Source organism: Schistocerca americana, chromosome 5 (assembly GCF_021461395.2).
Source record: "Schistocerca americana isolate TAMUIC-IGC-003095 chromosome 5, iqSchAmer2.1, whole genome shotgun sequence".
NCBI lineage: Eukaryota > Metazoa > Arthropoda > Insecta > Orthoptera > Acrididae > Schistocerca > Schistocerca americana.
Window position 1 is genome coordinate 588390298 of NC_060123.1, and position 20944 is coordinate 588411241.

Consider the following 20944-nt stretch of genomic DNA (forward strand, 5'->3'; position numbering starts at 1 on the left):
CATCATAAAACTACAAACAACAATCGAAATTTAAAATCATGGCCTGTCTCAGTATCTATTCCTAAAACAGAAATACAAGAAATTTTCATTAATTTTGTCATGAAATGGATGCTGCTGGAGGAGCATGGTTTGTGTATAGGTAGATGGCTTGTTTTAGTTAATTTATTTTACATTAAGTTAACGAAAACCACTCCAGTGTTTAGCTGTCTGTCCGACATATGATTTTTCCTCGTAAAAACCTTGTTTACGTCCAAATGTTAGTTTTTCTTTTCTGGTTCTGATGACTTGAGATGATCAGTTTAAAACTACTCTTTACAGCACTACTTATTTGAGCTCTGTGCAGTAACAGGAATTGAGAGATCTATCCCTGAAACTGTTAATGAGTGAGAGCAGCACGAAACCCGGGGATTTATGCTCGTCATAAAAGACAGTCTACTGATCGGCATATTTGGTTACATTCTTGTGGTTTAGGATTCAAGACGTTCTGTTTCAAGATAGTACTGTAAATTAGCAATAAGTGATTCTGTTGAGCTCGCTTATTAGAAGCGGCTAAATATACCAGAATGGTCAATGTATGACAAGCAGCACGATGGGCGCAAAATGTCGGTTGCTGACGTCAGCATGCTTTTTCTACACACAACTCTACCTATTAGCTAGAGAGCCTACACAGCCATGTAGGAATGGTGTTCGATTCAGTAACGTTCCAAATAACACGACAATAGTGCTGCTTTGGTGTCACTGATCAGATCGATGTTTTGTTGTAGTCGGTAGGTGATTATATTCCACGTTGCGACACTACGTAATTTGCAAGGTAATAGTGTAATGCGTGTTACCAATATGTCATGTACAAAATGTCCTTACTTTTACGAGGTACATTGTCTAACCAAAAGCTAGTTAATGTCTGAATAAGGAAAAGTAAAACACACGCTTGAAGGAGAATTCTTCCTTAGACGTACGGTCTAAACAATTATGATACCATACACAAATATCATGCAACAGTGTTTTATTCTAATTAAGCTTAGGTATAATTACAAATAGTCGCACCTATATTCACTGTCCGTTGTACGGATTGTGAAGGAAAATGCCGTTGAATTTCTACATGCCATGTTTTATATAGAACACTTACTGCCAGTGCTATACAGGCACATTAAGCGACGACACTCACTGTAAATGGCTTCTGCCCATTAAGTTGTGGAAAATATGGGAACTGTTACCAGCAGGTGGATATCTTCAGCACAAACAATGAACCAGGTACAATATCTCTATTACTTCAGCTACAATTATAATAATTTTAAGGCATTGTCTTTTATAAAGCATCCAATAATACGTAACAAGCACTATACTTTGTTTCTCTTGCTCAATCTCAGCTGTATACCACTTTCCGGTGTGAGGATGATAGATCTGGGTTCAAAGGACAAATGACGAACGGTCTTCTCACATGGTTCTGCCTTATAGTTTGAGAGTATGTTCGTAAGGCCGACCTTCGTTTGTAATAATCCAAATCGCATACCTGGAACAATTAGAAAATATTAATCTATCACAAAGCGAAAAAGTGGTCCAACTAAAACATTCATATTTCTTTACGTACTACACGAATATGTAATAAAAATGGGAGTTCCTATTTAAAAAAAAAAAACGCATTTGATATCCGTTTGACCTATGGCAGCGCCATCTAGCGGGCCAACCATAGCGCCATCTGGTTTCCCCCTTCAAGCTAGACGAGTTTCGTTCTTTGTAGTTTTTTCGTTTGATGCTTATTTCGTTAGATATTTGGCCCAGTCACTATCAATGGACCACCCTGTATATGTATGCTTCTATGTACTCGTATGTATTTTTAAAGATAGAAAAGAATCGATTCAAATGTGTCTCTGTGCTAAATCGAGTATCAATTATATCGTAATCCTGTTTTCGCTGCATTGCACAAGTGGCTGAAAGTGGTGAAATATATTTTTGAAACGGTGAAATATTCGATTTCCTGAAGAAATTATTAGGCTAGTCAGAGGAAATCCAATATAGAAATACTGTCTTCACTTTGTTTTTTATAAACTGTAATGCCTTTTCCTAGCTGCAATTTACGTTTATTTATGGTTCAGGTGCGTTTCGCCTTTTACATTAAGGCAGCCCGGTATTCAGCTAGTCGGTCGTGGGGAAGTGCCGACACACCGGCCTTCGTCGTTAATTCACCGGGCGGTTTGATTCTTGAGCGACGCGTCTCCTTGATTCCCTGCAACGGCGTACTAAGGCGCGCCGCTCTCTGGGCGGGTCGAGACGAGAGAAAGAATAATGGAGAAAAACGGTTAAACCTTAAAGAAATACGAAACAGGAACAGTCATGAAACTTCCTGGCAGATTAAAACTGTGTGCCGAACCGGGACTCGAAATCGGGACCTCTGCCTTTCGCGGGCAAGTGCTCTACGAACTGAGCTACCCAAGCACGACTCACGCCCCGTCCTCACAGCTTTACTTCTGCAAGTACCTCGTCTCCTACCTTCCAAACTTTACAGAAGCTCCCCTGCGAATGTTTGGAAGGTAGGAGACGAGGTACTGGCAGAAGTAAAGCTGTGATGACGGGGCGTGAGTCGTGCTTGGGTACCTCAGTTGGTAGAGCGCTTGCCCGCGAAAGGCAAAGGTCCCGATTTTGAGTCTCGGTCCGGCACACAGTTTTAATCTGACAGGAAGTTTCATATCAGCGCACACTCCGCTGCAGAGTGAAAATCTGTTTCAGGAACAGTCATGCTGTATGATACAATCGGAAATAATAGAATTTATTCGGATTTACGGTGTAACAAATTAAGCTTCGGAGTGAATAACCAGATCTGCTAGGGAATCGTATGCACATGTAGCGAGGATCATGGCATTAATCTGGAGTTAACAAAAAATATTGAAAGGAAAATTTTGTGCGAAGATAAAAGCGTCCTTTGAAAGCTTCTTCAGTATTCCAAACACAGATCAACACGTGAAAGAGACGAAGGGCGGCTTAAATACATGTTTTTCTACAAATGGGTCCTCAAATTAAATATTGATTACAAAACTGGACCAGAGTGAGAGGTGGTTGGGTCTATCTCAGACAGACTATTCCGAACCAGTAAAAAAAGTGGTCATCGACCAGGGAAACGCAGTACAGTAATACTGGGTGAGACTGACTTGTAACTGCAGGACCCACCAGTAGGTAACAGCGAGAACCGTGACGTGAGGTATGGGAGTTTCGCTGCCACAGCGTAGAAGTGCCGCCAGCTGGTGCTGCGACTAAAGTAGACGCATGGATTCAGATTCCCCACTGGTGACATGTTCGCATAACGCGTAGCCCCCACAGTTGTAAATTTCCTCTGATTTCTTAAACGTATTCCGTCTACCCTTTCCATGGATATTTTCTCGTCTACAGATCAAGTGAACATGACAGGGCAAGGAAAATTCCAAATGTCGTTCCTTTCGGTGTAAGACGTCTTTCTCCCTCTGGCACATATTGTGACGCAATATGACAACGGAATCGTTTGTGTGTCGTGTATCTCTAATTTTTGGATGGCGTCACGGAGTTAGGATTCAGTGAACTGCCGTCAGGTTGCTGAGTGCAGCCTGTTACGGGACCCACCTATGCAGTTGCGTGGGCCCTCTCCGAACGGCAGGTAGACGTAGGGGTGTCTCTGGGCCTTCTGCTCCTCAGAGAACCTCTCGGGGTCGAAGCGCTCAGGGTCCGGGTAAAACTGGGGGTCGTGGTGCAGGTCGTACACAGGTATCGTGACAGAGATTCCTTTGTCCAGGACTACCTCGCTGTCAGGGATCTTGTACTCAGCATTACATTCCCTGGTCAGCCCTCCAATTGGCGGATATAATCTCAGGGTCTCTGTAACAGAAACAACACAGTAAATTAGCACTTATTTTTATCAGTGTCTGAAGAAACTGAAACTGGTGGTGATATTGCAGCTGTGGTAAGTTCATAACATTCGTTCGCGATTGAGGAATGTTGTTGACATTATCTGCTTTAGGTACGAAGACATCTCATTTGTGAGACTTGAAAAATTTTTGGGCTCGGGACTCGAACCCGGATTTCCCGTTTGTCGCGAGCGGTCGCCTTAAAGACTTTTCCTGTCCAAGCACGCTTCCACGATCGTCCCAAACTTCCATATCTCACGCTGTCTACGAGCCCATCGCTCGCTGTTAACTTTACTAGGATTCCGGCCACAGGGTTTTAAGGAGATAAAGGCATTCAACGTTAATATCACGAATGTAATTTTGCCTAACAAAGCTTCTAATACTAATTTTTAGCAATGTCTGACGAAATAGACGTTGTTGACGATCTTGCAACTGTACCAAAAATTTTAAAATTTCAAATAAATTTAATAATTTAGTACAGCTACAAGATCGTCAGCAGTCTCTGTTTCTTCAGACACTGTTTGAGATAGGTATACAAGCCTCGGTGGCCAAAATTACGACCATGATACTAATGTTGAATGCGTTTGTCTCCTTGAAACACTGTGGCGGGAATCCAAGTAAAGTTGCGACCGATGAAATCGTAGACAGTATGAGATATGGAAGATTGAGCCTGGAAGCGTGCTTAGATAGTGATCACTCACGAGAAGAAGGAAATCTGGGTTCGAGTTCCGGTCAGGCAGAAATTTTCGTGTGTCATCGTACGGTACTATCTTCGTACCTAATGCAGCTGATGTCAGAAAGATTCCGCAGTTGCAAATAAATTTCAAAAATAGCCTAAAACAGATTGCTGTAAATTATGAGCCAAAGTTTCAGACATTAGCGACACGAAGAAATGAAACTCTGCAACTTGAGCTTACATCCCTGGATCGCTGAGACAAGATACTGCCCGTTTACCAAATTATCAAGCAATCTGTCAACATTCCTGTAACTATCGTGTATAACACTGATAAGAAAATAACGACTTTAATACCACACATGAGGAAAGCTTAATTGTTGGAGGTCTCAATGGGATGTACATGGCCCTGTCGTTAACATGTTACATATCCTAGTGAACGTATCACGTTTCTCTCGTGCCCATTTGAACCTTCGAGTTCTTCTGCAATTTTAGAACAGTCACATCTCGTCCTCTTCTTCGATATGTGTGCTGTAGGCATCTTGGATACCATTAGCTTACAGTGTGTTTGTTTTAGCTTGAGACAACTATCTCGAAAACGTCGTATCGTAGAAAAAAATGTTGTAGATGAAAAGTGAATGTTGCTAAAGGGGGAACATCTTCTGTACTACAACTGGCCACCTCCTGACCACCCCTTCTGCGTAGGCGGGGTCAACTTTGTAACAGTACTTTCAAGTTGGTGTCCCCCATTTTTACTGCATGTTCTGATTGTACGCCCAAAAATACGAACGATTTTATCAATCCATTTTTTTTCATTCGCTTTAGACGGCGCTGTAATAAACGATTCTACATTTCATTTAGGTGTAAATGTTTTCTAACGGTTGATATACATGTTCGAAATTTACTAGCAAATTAATTGTACACTAGATTGTGGTTAGCAGTGTTAATGTCTGGTTAGAAACTAAGTTTAGTAAGATAGAGGAACAATAGTTTCCTGCTCCCATCGAAATGCTTAATATCCTTGAAAAGAGCAATCTGACAGCGAATATTTGGTGGTGCACTGTGGCTTAGAGTTGGTAATTAGTGAAGAGGACTAGATCTGATAAAACCTACTACTGCCCTCATTACTGAATTCGTCGATTTTTTTTTTTCACATGTGGATTATTAACCCACAATGGAACACAGTATACAGCAGTAGACTAACAAGTTCTAAGAGATAACATAGTAATGTTCTATCGTCCCATGAGGTACCACTCAGTGCCTGCACGAGGCTATTGCACAATCTCAGCTCTCCTTCGGTGTTTTCTATGTCGTTCTTGTAGTACGAGGTTCCCTCAAGAGTTGCTCAGAAATATTTTGGGAAGTTGGTGGTGGAGGATTCGACCGTTAATGGTGACATTTAGCTTTACATTGATCTTTGTTAAGAAAGAGAAAAGCTAACTCCCGTCTTCGTTCTATATGATGTTAATCTCCACTGTTTGAAATATTCTTGCACTGTAATTAGGTGTGCAGAGAGTATCTCTTCACAAGCTTCAAGACTTCTCTATTGAGTGGCCAAAGCCTGAACGTAAGCATGAATAAACTTCCTCAACTCCGTTCCAGAGAGATCAGATATTCCTGAGTCCAACAGAACTGGTGCCAAAACAGTACCATGAGGAAAACTATTATTGAGATTCTTCTGTCTGCTTAATCGACTGGCGAGCGCTACTTGGAAGTGTCTCTCAGATAACACGTTGTTTTTGAGACACATTAAGGTTCGGCAATTACAGCACGTGCGAGAAATTTCTTCCATACTGTGTCATAGGCAGCTGTAAGATCAATAAAAGCCACTGCTGTTATAAATGTTTGTTGGAACCCAGCTTCTATGTATGTGGTTAAGCTAAGTACTTGGTAGGGCACATCATGAGACACAACCAGTTCCTAAAGAATGTATTTGAAGGAAAAGTTTTAGGGAAAAAACCAAGAGGCAGGCAAAGAGCAACGTATTTTAATAACATCAAAGAAGATATTGGGATAAAATCGTATGAAGAATTGAGGAGGAAGACAATGGAGAGAGGAACGTGGCTAAATCGACAATGCATAGCCTTTAGTTTATGATGACATAAAATGTGGAATTATTCACAGCTCTGCAGCACATTTAAATTATGACGAACTTTTGAGAGAACATAAACGCTCATACATACCTGCGACTACTTTGTCGAGGTAGGACATACTGTTGATTGCTTCGTAGGTGACTTGGCCATCGTGCTGCTTAAGGACTGAGTCAATCTCGTCCTGCAGACGCGCTTGGATGTCTGGGTGGTGAGCTAGCTCGTGAAGGGCGAAGCTCATGGTGGTTGACGAGGTCTCGAAACCCGCGATGAAGAACACGAACGCCTGGGCTGCGACGTCGTCGATCGATAACTCTGAAAGAGAATGGCAAGTTTTACGTTTGTCCCCCTAATTGTAAACGTTTCCAGAACCAAAGTATGAGTGTAATATTTATGAACTCTTGTAACATGTGTGGACGTCTGCTCTGCTGCTGAACTGTTCACATCAGAAAGGAACTACTGTGCACTCCCTTTTATATTTCCATGTCCGAACATCTGTAGCTGTTTTATCCACTTTAATTGCAATCGATTTAGAAACCACAAGACTTCACCTTCAGGCACGTATGACGGGATCGATTATGTCATATCTGTTGATTAATGGATGAACTGCCTCGCGTCCACATCATACATGCTTACTTCTCATAATTCTTTTACAAGATGACTGTGTTTCACAGGTGACTTCCTTTTTCTCTGGATATAAAGTAGCGAACTTCGGATGTTTTAGTAACACGAGAGTAGTAGTTATCATTTTTTCTTGTGACGCATTAGAGGGAAATAGAAGCTATGTCTGTTAAGTTTGTTAATACTGATCAACTTTCATATTAATTATAGATAATTAGTAAACAATAAAGATATACTAATGAGAAACTTTTATTTTAATTATATCTTTCTGCAATCTTTGACATTAATGATTGGAACTGTTTCTTGTGTTACATACACATATGAATAGATATAATTACGAAGTTTGCTGTTAAACAAATTTTTAGATGTCGTTTGGAGGACCATTTACATGTGACAGAGGGGTGTCGGGGTCTCTACTGATGTTCCGTCTGCAAATTTCATTTATTCAACTGAGTGTATGCAATATTACTTTTGATTTAATGTACGTCCTACTATGGGACTATGAGTTCAAAACTTCATTGCTGGCTGACTGAAAGTGTATTTGTGCATTCGAGTACTCGTCTGGTTATGCATTTTATTTTTTACCACTTGGTGAGTTTTGTATCATTAATGATGTTCACTACTGGTGTGGCCTTGCACCGTTGCAACAGGTGTTTGGCTACAATGGAGTAATGCGGGGTAACCTCATCAATTTCACAGTTTTATAAGCTATTGTGTAGCGTAACTGAATATATATTTCTTATAATAATGGCGTGTGACGAGGGCCTCTCGTCTGGTAGTCTTTCGATTTGACGCCACTTCGGCGACTAGCGCGTTGATGGGGATGAAATGATGATGATGATTAGGACAACACAACACCCAGTCCCTGAGCGGAGAAAATCTCCGACCCAGCTGGGAATCGAACCCGGGCTGTTAGGATTGACAGTCTGTCGCGCTGACCACTCAGCTACCGTGGGCGGATTATGTTTCTTATGTAACATATGTAATATGATAAGCTACTGTGTAGCATACCTATCTTTTTAAAATTTCTGTGTTTATATGTAAGATTTTTCCTCGCCTCTTATTGTGTGTTTAAGTGAAAATATGAACACGAGAGTTACGAGTCGTTTAGTTAGATGGGTAACTTGACCAGTTAGAGTAATGTCTTGGAGGCGTAATAGGTAGACTTTTTAGTCCTTACAATCGTGCAATAACGATCGAATACAGTTATATAGGTCGGACTTGCAACAATGTAGCAAAAGTAGTAAGTAAAGGCCTCATTTAACTTCTGGGTAATTCCCTTGAAAAGCAAAATGGGCAATAACAGACTGATAGTGAAAGTGAATAAGTTTCGATCGTCTTATTTTTATAGTTCTTTTTTTTTTTTGTTATCTCAGGATTAGTTATGTTGACGTGTAATTTATTGTGCTTTACGTTGGGAATGGAACATTCCTTATGACAAACACATGTCTGGGCCTCGCAATGTTTACTTATGTAGCATTCATCGTAATGTCATGTGGGTGAGCATCTGCAAATTGTGCCGCCAATAGAAAAGTGATTTATGCTTATCTTGTAAAGGGCGACCTGAACTGTCTGCAATCACAGCGGCAGTGAATTATACACCGAAGCGCCAAAGAAACTGCTATAGGTATGCGTATTCAAATACAGAGATATGTAAACAGGAAGAATACGGCGCTGCGGTCGACAACGCCTATATAAGACAACAAGTGACTGGTGCGGTTGTTAGTTCAGTTACTGCTGCTACAACGGCAGGCTATTAAGATTTATGTGTGTCTGAGCGTGGTTTTATAGTTGGCGCACGAGCGATGGGACACAGCAACTCCGAGGCAGCGATGAAGTGGGGATTTTCCGTAGCACCGTTTCAGGAGTGTACCGTGAATTTGAGCAATCCGGTGAAACATCAAATCTCCGGCTTCGCTGCGGCTGGAAAAAGATTTTGCAAGAACGGGACCAAGGACGACTGAAGAGAATCGTTCAACGTGACAACGTACAACCCTTCTGCAAAGTGCACCAGATTTCAGTGCTGGGCCATAAACAAGTGTCAGCGTGCGAACCATTCATCGAAAAATCGTCGATATGGGCTTTCGAAGTCGAAGGCCTACTCGTGTACCCTTGATGACTGCACGAGACAAAGCTTTACACCTGATCTGCGCCCGTCAACACCGACATGGGACTGCTGATGACTGCAAACGTGTTGCCCGGTCGGACGAGTCTCGTTGCAAATTGTACCAAGCAGATGGACGCGTACGGGTACGGAGACGACCTCATGAATCCATGGTCTCTCCATGTCAACAGGGAACTATTCGAGCTGTAATTGCGTGGGGCGTGTGCAGTTGGAGTGATATGTGACCTCTGGTACGTCTAGATACCACTCCGACAGGTGACACGTATGTAAGTATCTTGTCTGATCATCTGCATCCATTCATGTCCATTGTGCATTCCGACGGACTTGGGCTATTCCAGCAGGGCAATGCGACACGCCATACTTCCAGAATGGCTACAGAGTGGCTACAGGAACACTCTTCTGAGTTTAAACACTTCCGCCGCCCATCAAACTCCCCGGGCATGAACATTATTGAGCATATCTGGGATACCTTGCAATGTGCTCTTCAGAAGAGATCTCCACCTCCACGTAGTCTCACTGATTTATGAACCACCCTCTAGGATTCATGGCGTCAATTCCCTCCAGCACTATTTCAGACGTTAGTTGAGTCCATGCCAAATCGTGTTGTGCCATTTCTGCGTGCTCGCGGGGGCCCTACACGATATTAGGCAAATGTACCAGTTTCTTTGGCTCTTCAGTGTAGCTAAGTTACTAGAGTGATAGAAGCTCACCACAAGTTCACGCGAATAAAAAGAAAACAAAGTCGCTTACTTAATGAAAATTACTAGGAGTGGTCCAGTTAAGCATGAAAGTATGGGTACCGCACTTCACACTGACATATTGATAACAAGAGCCATCAGATTATAAAAGGAAACCAATAGTCACTGTAATAGTCAAACCTAGTACTAAAAGACATCAAAAATGTATCACCCACCGAATCAGGAATACACCCAATTATTAAGTGAACAAGGGATTAAAAATATGTATTATAGCCTCGGCACAGGTGGATGGATACATGAAAGAAACAATATAAAACTGCACCATGAAAATTTCCAATGACTGCGAAAAAATTAAAGAGTTAAAGAGTGATCCTGGAAAAGTATGAACGAACACCAATTCTCTCGTCAAAGCGCATGGTAAGTGAAGCTAGCTGTCTGTGAAAATTAGGTCAGCACAAAAAAAAACCTGATGCGAAGTAAAAGACTTTGCGCTCACGTGCAAATGCGAACCATGCTTTCTACTCTATAGGCGTGCGAGAGCAGAAGATGGCTGCAGTGGTGGCTGAGAAGTTCACACTCATTAAAAAATAAATAGAAATAAAAAACCCTCCAAACAGCAGCAGTAGAAAAGTAGAGGCCTCGTCTCACCTAATCACCATGAACAGGTGCTGTGTGTATCACTGTGACTCCAATACAAAAGAGCAAACAACGCAGTGGAAACGTGTGGATTTATCATCGCAGAAGAAGGCGGAAAGCTAACTCTCAATAGGCAAGGTCATGCTGATTGTCTGGGACTGCCATGACGTGGTGCTAACAGGCTACGCTCATAACGACACATTGTCACAGGAGCATACTACGGAATATTCCTGACTAGTTTATGGGAGGCTATGACCACGATCCATCACGGGAAGCTATTCTAGGAAGTATGTTTCTCAATGACATTCCTCAGCTCAATCTGTACAGGATGCAGTCAGACATGTTGCTTCTTTGGGGTATCAAATTTTCCATGTATGTACGTAGACGTCCGCAAGAGGGGGGGAGGGGAGGCAACAGGCAACAGGGGGCATGTAACCACCCCTCCCCCCTCCTTTTCTCCTCCCTGAAATCTGGAGTACAGAATTCAGTCCCTAGGATATAAGAAGTTTTTTGTGTCATCTATAAATTTTAGTTAATGCCATGTCTCGAAACTGACCAAATGTTTTATATAAGAAAATGGCAATTTTAGAGCCCTGACTCCGCTGGAAAAATTTCTGCCAACGCCCATTTGTATATATTTCTTCCGCTCGGTTGTGCTTTGCACTGAGTAGTTACCAAAGTAGAATGACGGAAATGTTGTATAAAAGAAAGTGTGAGAACTGGACAAACTTCCCAGGTCAAAGCAAAAATATTTCTTCTTCGTCAATGTCAACCCAATGCTCCAACATTTGTTTGCACTGCAGCACATAGAGGTACAATAGACTGAATAAATGAACAAACAGAAGTCGTTACTTACTCCAGACATCTGCTTCCGCATCCTTCAGCTCTCCACCCTTGCTGCCGTCGACGCTTCCCTTGTTCTTCAGTTGGATCATCAGTTGCAAGAAGTCGTTCCTCGTTATGTTGTTCTCCTCCCTGTACTTCACTGTCTCTCTCACCATGCTGCGGAAGTACTCCGAGACGAGTGAAGAACTACTTTTCATCCTGCGGAAATAGTAAACGAGTTCCAGTTAAGGACCTACTCGTCATCACTAAATAACTGATCAGGTTTCCTAGAGTGACTATGAGATTACAACATATGAACAGCAAATAGTCCACATGCCTCTGACTGTATATTTCTGTGGTGTGAGTCACGCGTGAAGGCTCGTCTGAGAGCAGCAAGAGCGACAGAGAAAGAGCAATAGGGTAGAATGGCGAGGTTGTTTGCTTCCGCATAGTGGCAATGATCGGACAAAAACGTTCATTGTTGCCACGTCTTACAAGCGTTTGACGTAGACAACGATGGACAAAAGTGCGGCGCCACTAATGTACGGCCGCCTCGCACTCGGGGAAAACATTTACCGCCATACAGCGCTGTCATGGCAACGTGTCCCAAGAGCTGCTACGTCTCATTGTTTACCAGAGGTTAATACAGGGAGATGCACGGATCTGTTCAAACTGTGGCAACCTGCAGCGTGAGGTACACTAGTCACTATACTCTTTCAGAGACAAACTCCATTACTCCAGCAAGAATCTTTCACTTTCTAGCGCACTGCGTGCTTTTGCGAAACGTCCTGGCAGATTAAAACTGTGTGCAAGACCAGGACTTCAACACTGATCATCGTCTTCCCAGGCAATGCTTTTACCACCTGAGCTACATACTACTCACAGGCCGCCCCAATGACTTCACTTCCGGCAATATTCTCTAATTCACAGACGCTCTCCAGTACGGCTTGCTGGACCAGTACTCTCAGAAGTGAAATTTCAAGTTTGAACGCCTGTTCAGCACACAGACTCAATCTGCCAGACAGTTTTGAAGACACATTATCAAAAAATGGCTATGAGCACTGTGGGACTTAACTTCTGTGGTCATCAGTCCCCTAGAACTTAGAACTACTTAAACCTAACTAACCTAAGGACATCACACACATCCATGAACGAGGCAGGAGTCGAACCTGCGACCGTAGCGGTCACACGGTTCCAGACTGAAGCGCCTAGAATCGCACGGCCACACCGGCCGGCTGACACATTACCCCGCCTGGATTCGAGTTAGATTCCTGGCCTGGTAGGGGATTCTGTCCGCCCTGGGACTTGGTGCTTCCGTTGTCCTCATCATTTCATCATCATTCGGGAAAGTGGCGGGACTGGACAGTGGAAAGGTTGGGAATTTGTATGGGTGCTGATAACCAAGCAGTTGAGCGCCCCACAAACCAAATATCAACCAAAAAAAAAACTCCCGACATGCACAGCGACGCGAGAAGTGCGGTGAGAGGGCATGGGGAGAGGGCCACGATGGGCTGTCAGACTTTGGCCTGATCACTTGTTTGCTTGGACTGCCAGTCTGCACTGGTGTTAAGACCCATTTCTGCGGGCGACTTTCAGTTCTCGATCTATTACTCCTGGAAGTTGAGTCTACAGCAGCGCCCCCATGCGTTTTATTGCCGAGCTGAGTCTCGCCCGTCACGAGTGGTCGTTCTTGCTTTACAAGCCAGTGGTAAATTTACATGTTCTGCGAGAGCTGCACTGTGTGCAGTTCGACATCTGAACGGCGCAAATGAGGTTATGAGGAACCACCCTTCTTAAGAAAAATCGAAGTATAGTAATAATTGCCGTCTGAAAGCAGTGGAAAACTACAGCCGTTACTTTCCCTGAAGACGTGAAGGCACAGAGAGCTGCATGAAACGAGCCTGCAGCTCAGCAGACCTCTCAGTGATGCACAATGACTGTTCTGTAGCGCCTACCAATGGAGTTTGAAGAGCATCTCTGTAATGCTCTCGTGTTTACTAAAGAAACCCGTGAGTAAACATTCTGCGGCTCTAAAGAGAACGATTCATGTTTTGATGTACAGTTTGCTAGTAGCGTTTTGGAATTGAACCAGTGGAACATGTGCGCTCTAGGCGAAGATGACCAAGCCTGATGGACAATCTAACATTGCAACATATTCACTGTTTTGGTATAGCGAGAGCTTAGTTCACTTTGTAGTCTCGCCCATAGTTAACGGCTATTGTGGATTGTACTAGTTTATTTTTTTCTGTGTGTTTTGTTCTTGGAACTGCTGCGGCCGCGCTATGTGGTAATAAATCGAGCATCATACAGAGGTTAATTATAATTTCTGTAGAATACAGCTATACCAAGCCTACACAATGACTTTCGTGTTAATGGTATCTATTCTCCTCCGACAGCGACTGCTGGCTTCGGTTTATAAAGGCGCGTCAGTGATGTAGGCACAACTAACTACTGTGGTTGCTGGGGATTATGATTCTTGTTGGAGGTGGCACATCTCACCCGACACTAGGCTATAGTACAATTGCATCTCGCAACGCGTCATGTACCTGCACTGACGGAATCGGAGTACGTTACACCATCAATACCTTGGCTATAAAGCTACCAAAATGATAATCCAGCAGTTCACTAACTGTGGAATAAGTCGATTAAAATTTCATCCGTGTGTGAGCTTATTTTCAGTACAAAAAAGCAGTTCCTATAGACGAAGAACGGCGTGAGTATATGTTCGCTCTTGAGGATGGCCAGGGCCGCATCTGTAGTGGAGCAGCGTGGCAGGAACAGAACAGCGCCATGTGGCGAGCCGAGCAGCGCTGGCGACACAAACCAGTGCTGTTCAGTGCTCGTGATTATAGTGGCGCTGCAGGCAGAGCGGCGCTGAGCAAGTTAGACATGCTTGTTTCTGACACTTGCCATCAGGGCATTCGAGTGACTCCGGCGCCGTTAGTGGCAACAAAGGCAGCAGTCAAGGTAGCTAGACATATAAGGTAGGCCATTCCGGCAGTGTCCGCTAACAATTTACCCACAGTACCCTTCGCGCTGTGACGTCACTGGGCAGAGAGCACTGAGTACAGCAGCAGTGTGTTTATTACATAGACTTACTAAATAAAAACTAGACCGCGCATTGGCGCTAGTGCCGCGTCCCCACATTGAACGTGTTAGAAGCCGCCATTTGCAGGGAAACAGTGCGTAAACATGGTTCGTTCGTGTGGTAGTTTTAATTGTAACAGTAAGAATGGAAGCAAAGACGAAGACGGAAACAATGTTACATTTCACAGGACAGTCATTTCTGGTTGTTTGTTACTGTCTATTACTTGTATATAGTATTTTCATGGAGAAATAATACATCATGAGCGTTTGTTTTTGTTTAAGTTTCCCCTTACAAATGATTTTCTAAATCGGAAATGGATAGTTGCTACTCGGAGAGAGAACTTCCAACCGACAGGAAATCATTTTGAAGAGAATTGTTACATGGAAAATTATGTAAATAGACGTCAACTGAAGGACGATGCTATACCGACAGTATCTGGATTTCCAAATCATTTGTAAATGGTCTGAAGTGCCATTTCTTTTCATAGCAGGACCCGTTTTGTTGTCATCCGCGGCATCCGTACAGCACAGCGGTACGTCGACGATATTCTACGCCCCGTTTTGTTGCCCTTCATCTCAATCCATAGTGTCCTGGAAATCGTGCAATGTAGGCCCAGGTTAAATAGTGTGGAAATACTGCCAGTGTGTATAATTTTGAACGTTCCTTTTCCTGGTTACCAAGGCAAGGAAACCTCCAAAGCCAAAGCCAAGAAATGTTGAGACAGCAGAAAACGTGTGTGTCGATGTGCACGTTTCTGGTTACACTGGAGACCACAATTATTCACCATCAAGTCCAAGTAAGCTGAAGGAAAAGTTCGAAAAAATTGAAAAAAGGAAGGAAGCAAAAGTTGTGCAATATAAGACTAAGTTAAATACAGTGAACAAAAAGAGCAAAAGACAGACGCAGAAGATTTGCAAATTAGCAAATATTTTAGAAGAACTAAAAGCTACAAACTTAGTAAACGATACAGTAATCTCGCTCATTAACGCTACTCACAGTGACATGTTATTGGAGATGGCCATAACAATGTTGTATGTGTAAATGTCAGTGTGTTAGCCGTTACTTGTGATGGACTTTCCACTAATATTGCAATGGCAAAGGACTTAGGGGCAAATATAATCGTACTGTCTGCTACTTTAAAAGTTTCATGTAATTATCTAATGCAAATAACTCGATGTAAACTCGCTCCACCTTGTCAGGAAAGAGCCTTACATTCTTAAATTTCGCGTCTCTATGCAGACGTATTTCGGCAATTAGGAAACTTCATTCGTTTAAGTATACTTTTAAAATAGACTCGAATACTCCGTATTATTTAAACAAACATGTGTTTAATTTGTGCTTCAATTTGCTCTTGTTGCGTCTCATATACTTCAAATCACAACCCCAGTACTAGGATTCATCCCTGCAAATGGCGGCGATCAGCTACTTCAATTGGGGGAAAGTTGCCTCGCTTCTCCGCTACGGCGTGGTAGGGGCTTGGTTTATTACTGGCGCGTGTTGCGAGAGGACCGAATTATGAATAGAAATAAGAGTAACTGTGCAGATGCAAACTGTAAAAATTATGGAACTATGACTAGTGGTATAGTGTATCATCGTTTTCCCAAGAATTCCCTACAAAGAGAATGGATATCTCGGTGCAAGCGAACTGACGAAGCGCCAGCCGGTGTGGCCGAGCGGTTCTAGGCGCTACAGTCTGGAACCGCGCGACCGCAATGGTCGCAGGCTCGAATCCTGCCTCAGGCATGGATGTGTGTGATGTCCTTAGGTTAGTTAGGTTTAAGTAGTTCTAAGTTCTAGGGGACTGATGACCACCGCAGTTGTCCCATAGTGCTCAGAGCCATTTGAACCATTTGAACTGACGAAATTAATGTTATTAATGTCCGTATCTGCTCCATTCATTTTCTTCCTGAGGATTACGAGCGGTATTTAAAGAACGAACTCCTGGAGTTGCCGCAAAAGAAGAAACTTAAAGCAGATGCAGTTCCATCTCAACATTTACCCAACCGGCACGGAGGTTTATGTACTGCTGAAAACTGCACTGAACCTGACAATGAGGTAAGCAAGCTGCTGTGTTATACTGATCAATTAGATTAAGGTACTAATTCGTTAAGTTTTATCTTCTCAAATGAGTTATTTTTAGTGAAAATTTCGAAATGTAACAACGTAACAAAAAGTTTAACTTCGATTATCAAAACAGAGTTTCCTCATGTACACGAAAACATGATTAGTTTGTATGATAGAACGCGAACTTTTATATGTTTCAGGCATTTAAATAAAGAAAGACTAGTAGAAGCAAGAAAGAAGAGTGGCACAAGGAACAATCCCATGTGGACGGCATCTAACCCATGTAAGAAGTGAAGAGCCACTAGTCGTCTGTAACTACAGCTGATCAATGCACTTGAAAATTACGGAATGGTGGTAAGTTTGTTTTACGCATTCTTTATTACCTCCTATGCCGAACTACACTCCTGGAAATGGAAAAAAGAACACATTGACACCGGTGTGTCAGACCCACCATACTTGCTCCGGACACTGCGAGAGGGCTGTACAAGCAATGATCACACGCACGGCACAGCGGACACACCAGGAACCGCGGTGTTGGCCGTCGAATGACGCTAGCTGCGCAGAATTTGTGCACCGCCGCCGTCAGTGTCAGCCAGTTTGCCTTGGCATACGGAGCTCCATCGCAGTCTTTAACACTGGTAGCATGCCGCGACAGCGTGGACGTGAACCGTATGTGCAGTTGACGGACTTTGAGCGAGGGCGTATAGTGGGCATGCGGGAGGCCGGGTGGACGTACCGCCGAATTGCTCAACACGTGGGGCGTGAGGTCTCCACAGTACATCGATGTTGTCGCCAGTGGTCGGCGGAAGGTGCACGTGCCCGTCGACCTGGGACCGGACCGCAGCGACGCACGGATGCACGCCAAGACCGTAGGATCCTACGCAGTGCCGTAGGGGACCGCACCGCCACTTCCCAGCAAATTAGGGACACTGTTGCTCCTGGGGTATCGGCGAGGACCATTCGCAACCGTCTCCATGAAGCTGGGCTACGGTCCCGCACACCGTTAGGCCGTCTTCCGCTCACGCCCCAACATCGTGCAGCCCGCCTCCAGTGGTGTCGCGAAGGGCGTGAATGGAGGGACGAATGGAGACGTGTCGTCACTTCTGCCTTGGTGTCAATGATGGTCGTATGCGTGTTTGGCGCCGTGCAGGTGAGCGCCACAATCAGGACTGCGTACGACCGAGGCACACAGGGCCAACACCCGGCATCATGGTGTGGGGAGCGATCTCCTACACTGGCCGTACACCACTGGTGATCGTCGAGGGGACACTGAATACTGCACGGTACATCCAAACCGTCATCGAACCCATCGTTCTACCATTCCTAGACCGGCAAGGGAACTTGCTGTTCCAACAGGACAATGCACGTCCGCATGTATCCCGTGCCACCCAACGTGCTCTAGAAGGTGTAAGTCAACTACCCTGGCCAGCAAGATCTCCGGATCTGTCCCCCATTGAGCATTTTTGGGACTGGATGAAGCGTCGTCTCACGCGGTCTGCACGTCCAGCACGAACGCTGGTCCAACTGAGGCGCCAGGTGGAAATGGCATGGCAAGCCGTTCCACAGGACTACATCCAGCATCTCTACGATCGTCTCCATGGGAGAATAGCAGCCTGCATTGCTGCGAAAGGTGGATATACACTGTACTAGTGCCGACATTGTGCATGCTCTGTTGCCTGTGTCTATGTGCCTGTGGTTCTGTCAGTGTGATCATGTGATGTATCTGACCCCAGGAATGTGTCAATAAAGTTTCCCCTTCCTGGGACAATGAATTCACGGTGTTCTTATTTCAATTTCCAGGAGTGTATGTTAGTTACGTATTTTTTTAGGTTTAGTTTTGAGTGTATGTGTATGTATATGTGTCTCTAACGTGCCTGAAAAGTTGGTAATTCATTTACAAAACGACAACACTGCTTTTGTAATGCGCGCTGTCTGACGCAGGTTCGGCTTTTTGCCGGGTGACGTAATGCGAGCGCAGCCAGCAATACTTTTATCGGAATAGCCCTCGCTGGGCAGCAGTAAGCTGTTGTTGCAAGTAGCAGTCAGTGCTGTTGCTTGCACTTGCGTTTCTTTCGTTGTATTGTTGAGAAAGTGGTATCACCAGAAGCCTTATTAGCAGCTGTTTTCATTCCTTATTCTTTATGGGACCAGTGAAACAGCTATCATCACAACTGATTCATTTTGAACAAGTTTCCTGATGAATGCCAGCAGAATTACAAATTACAAGCACACACATTTCCGTAATTTCTTATTTCTTTCGTTGTCTTAAAACGACATGCGATAATAAATTTGCAGTAGCACAGCTGATAAACACTCGAAATTATTTTTGATTGTGTGAGAAAAAGTCTTCAAAACAGTCTTATTTTGACAGCTTCATCTGAAGCTCTATTTAAGTTTCATCCTGTGTGATAATTGCCATGCATAGAACGCTTGATTTCTACTGTATTGTACTTATCGACACTCAGGGATCTTTCTAGGTCGATGATAGTGTTGTGGAGAACTAATACATTTCACAGTACCATCAGCAAATTCTGGTGAAGTTTCTGTTGGCTTCCAAAATATACCTCACTTAGAACTCGATATTTGAAAAGCAAATTCAGTTAATCGCCATGGTACGGAAAAGTGGTTGTTGAAATATTCTTTCCGTGGATAATATTTGATAAAATGCCTTGACAGAAACTGCCTAATCTCCGATGAAAGCAAAAGGCCAACAACTGATGTTTCTCATAGTGGTGAGTCTGGCAGTATATTAAGCTCACTTCTTGCATCAAGCGATTTACGAGTATACTAGAAGAATGAAATCTACCACTTTTGCTTTCCTTCCGGTATGCCCAAACACTGATTCCAATGAATTTCCCGTGATGATCTGCACCTGCTTGTGGTAAGATTGTATTAATATACCAGAATGAGATTTTTCACTCTGCAGCGGAGTGTGCGCTGATATGAAACTTCCGGGCAGATTAAAACTGTGTGCCCGACCGAGACTCGAACTCGAGACCTTTACCTTTCGCGGGCAAGTGCTCTACCAACTTTTTTTTTTTTTTTTTTTTTTAAGAAAACAAATAAAAACCTCTTGGGTATGAAAATAAAACACGACGTTCTTCATAAATAACACAATATCCTTTGAAAACGTAGAACATAAAAGGTAGCCATATTTCCGAAACGGCCTTCTTTTGTATTTGTATGGTTTTTGTTAACATAAATGAGTGTACAGTCTCACCATCGGCAGCAATTTTTGTTTTGTTTTTTTTTTTTTTTTTTTTTTGGGTGGGGGGGGGGGGGGAGCACAAGAGAAAGAAAACAAATAGGCTGCAGATAGAGAGCTATGTGTGAAAAGGATAAACGTGTGTAAGGAGAAAAAAAATTTAGAAGAGGAGGAGAAAAGAGAACTGAAATAATATAGGAATACTTTCCGCGCCATGCTCCACTTTGGCGCGCCAGCAGAACAAAATGCATTCTATCATTGACCATTGAAGGGGAACGTGGGATCGTCCAGCCTTGGCTGGCACGGTTCGTTGAGATTCCAGCTTTGAGGCGGGTTGGTGAAAATGCTCTGTAAATAGTTCGCGAAAGTGGCCCGATAGTGTGGATGCCGGCGAAGGGTGTGGTGATGTACTTGGAGGCGTGTCCAAAAGTCCGCCGGATCGACGATGTCGTCCCGGAAGAGGTAGTTGACAGCCATGCCACTGATCCATGTGATGGCGTGCCACTTAGCCGACGGAAAGTATGTCGTGTCGGGATATATCATCATGGTAGGAGAAACGTGATGTGGTGGTACTCGGAGGTAGAAAGCCACAATCTTCTGTACGAGGGTCCAGACAGCTGCTGCTGGCCCACACTCAAAACGATGTAAATCTGTATCTTCGACATTGCACTTGAGGCACAGGGGTGAGTCCACTAGTGCGATGCGATGCAGTTTCTGTCTTGTAGTATACTTGCCGTTGACGAGAAGGTACCACATAGAGGTGGTGTCAGTGGTGTGATATGGTTGGTGGATCGTTTTCCAAACTGTAGGCCATGAAACCTGGGGGTGACGTGTTTCGACGGGGTTGCGGGGTGGAGACTTTCGGAGAAGGCGGTAGATGTCGCGGATGGTCGTCTTCCTGGTCCTGGGGAGCTCGGTGCATATGTAGCTGTACTCCAAAAAGAAACGGCCGATATGTGACATCGGAGGTGGGATGTGTGCCAAAGACGTCGGTGGGCGTCTCGAAACAGGCGCGAGCTCGGTGGTCAACATTCCAGTAAAACTAGCATT

At 43.8% G+C, this 20944-nt stretch overlaps 1 protein-coding gene across 1 annotated transcript in view; it reads right to left on the reverse strand.

Moving 5' to 3' along the window:
* Positions 1 to 1060: 1060 nt before the first annotated feature.
* The window catches only part of LOC124616067 (probable cytochrome P450 6a14), a 57891-nt gene continuing 38007 nt past the window's right edge, over positions 1061 to 20944 (reverse strand). The window contains exons 5-8 of the mRNA XM_047144302.1: positions 11569 to 11756; positions 6726 to 6947; positions 3589 to 3840; positions 1061 to 1510 (exon numbers count right to left, since the gene is read on the reverse strand). Of these exons, the coding sequence (XP_047000258.1) occupies positions 1338 to 1510; positions 3589 to 3840; positions 6726 to 6947; positions 11569 to 11756 (835 nt within the window). The 3' untranslated portion in view covers positions 1061 to 1337. The remainder of the gene's footprint in view (positions 1511 to 3588; positions 3841 to 6725; positions 6948 to 11568; positions 11757 to 20944) is intronic.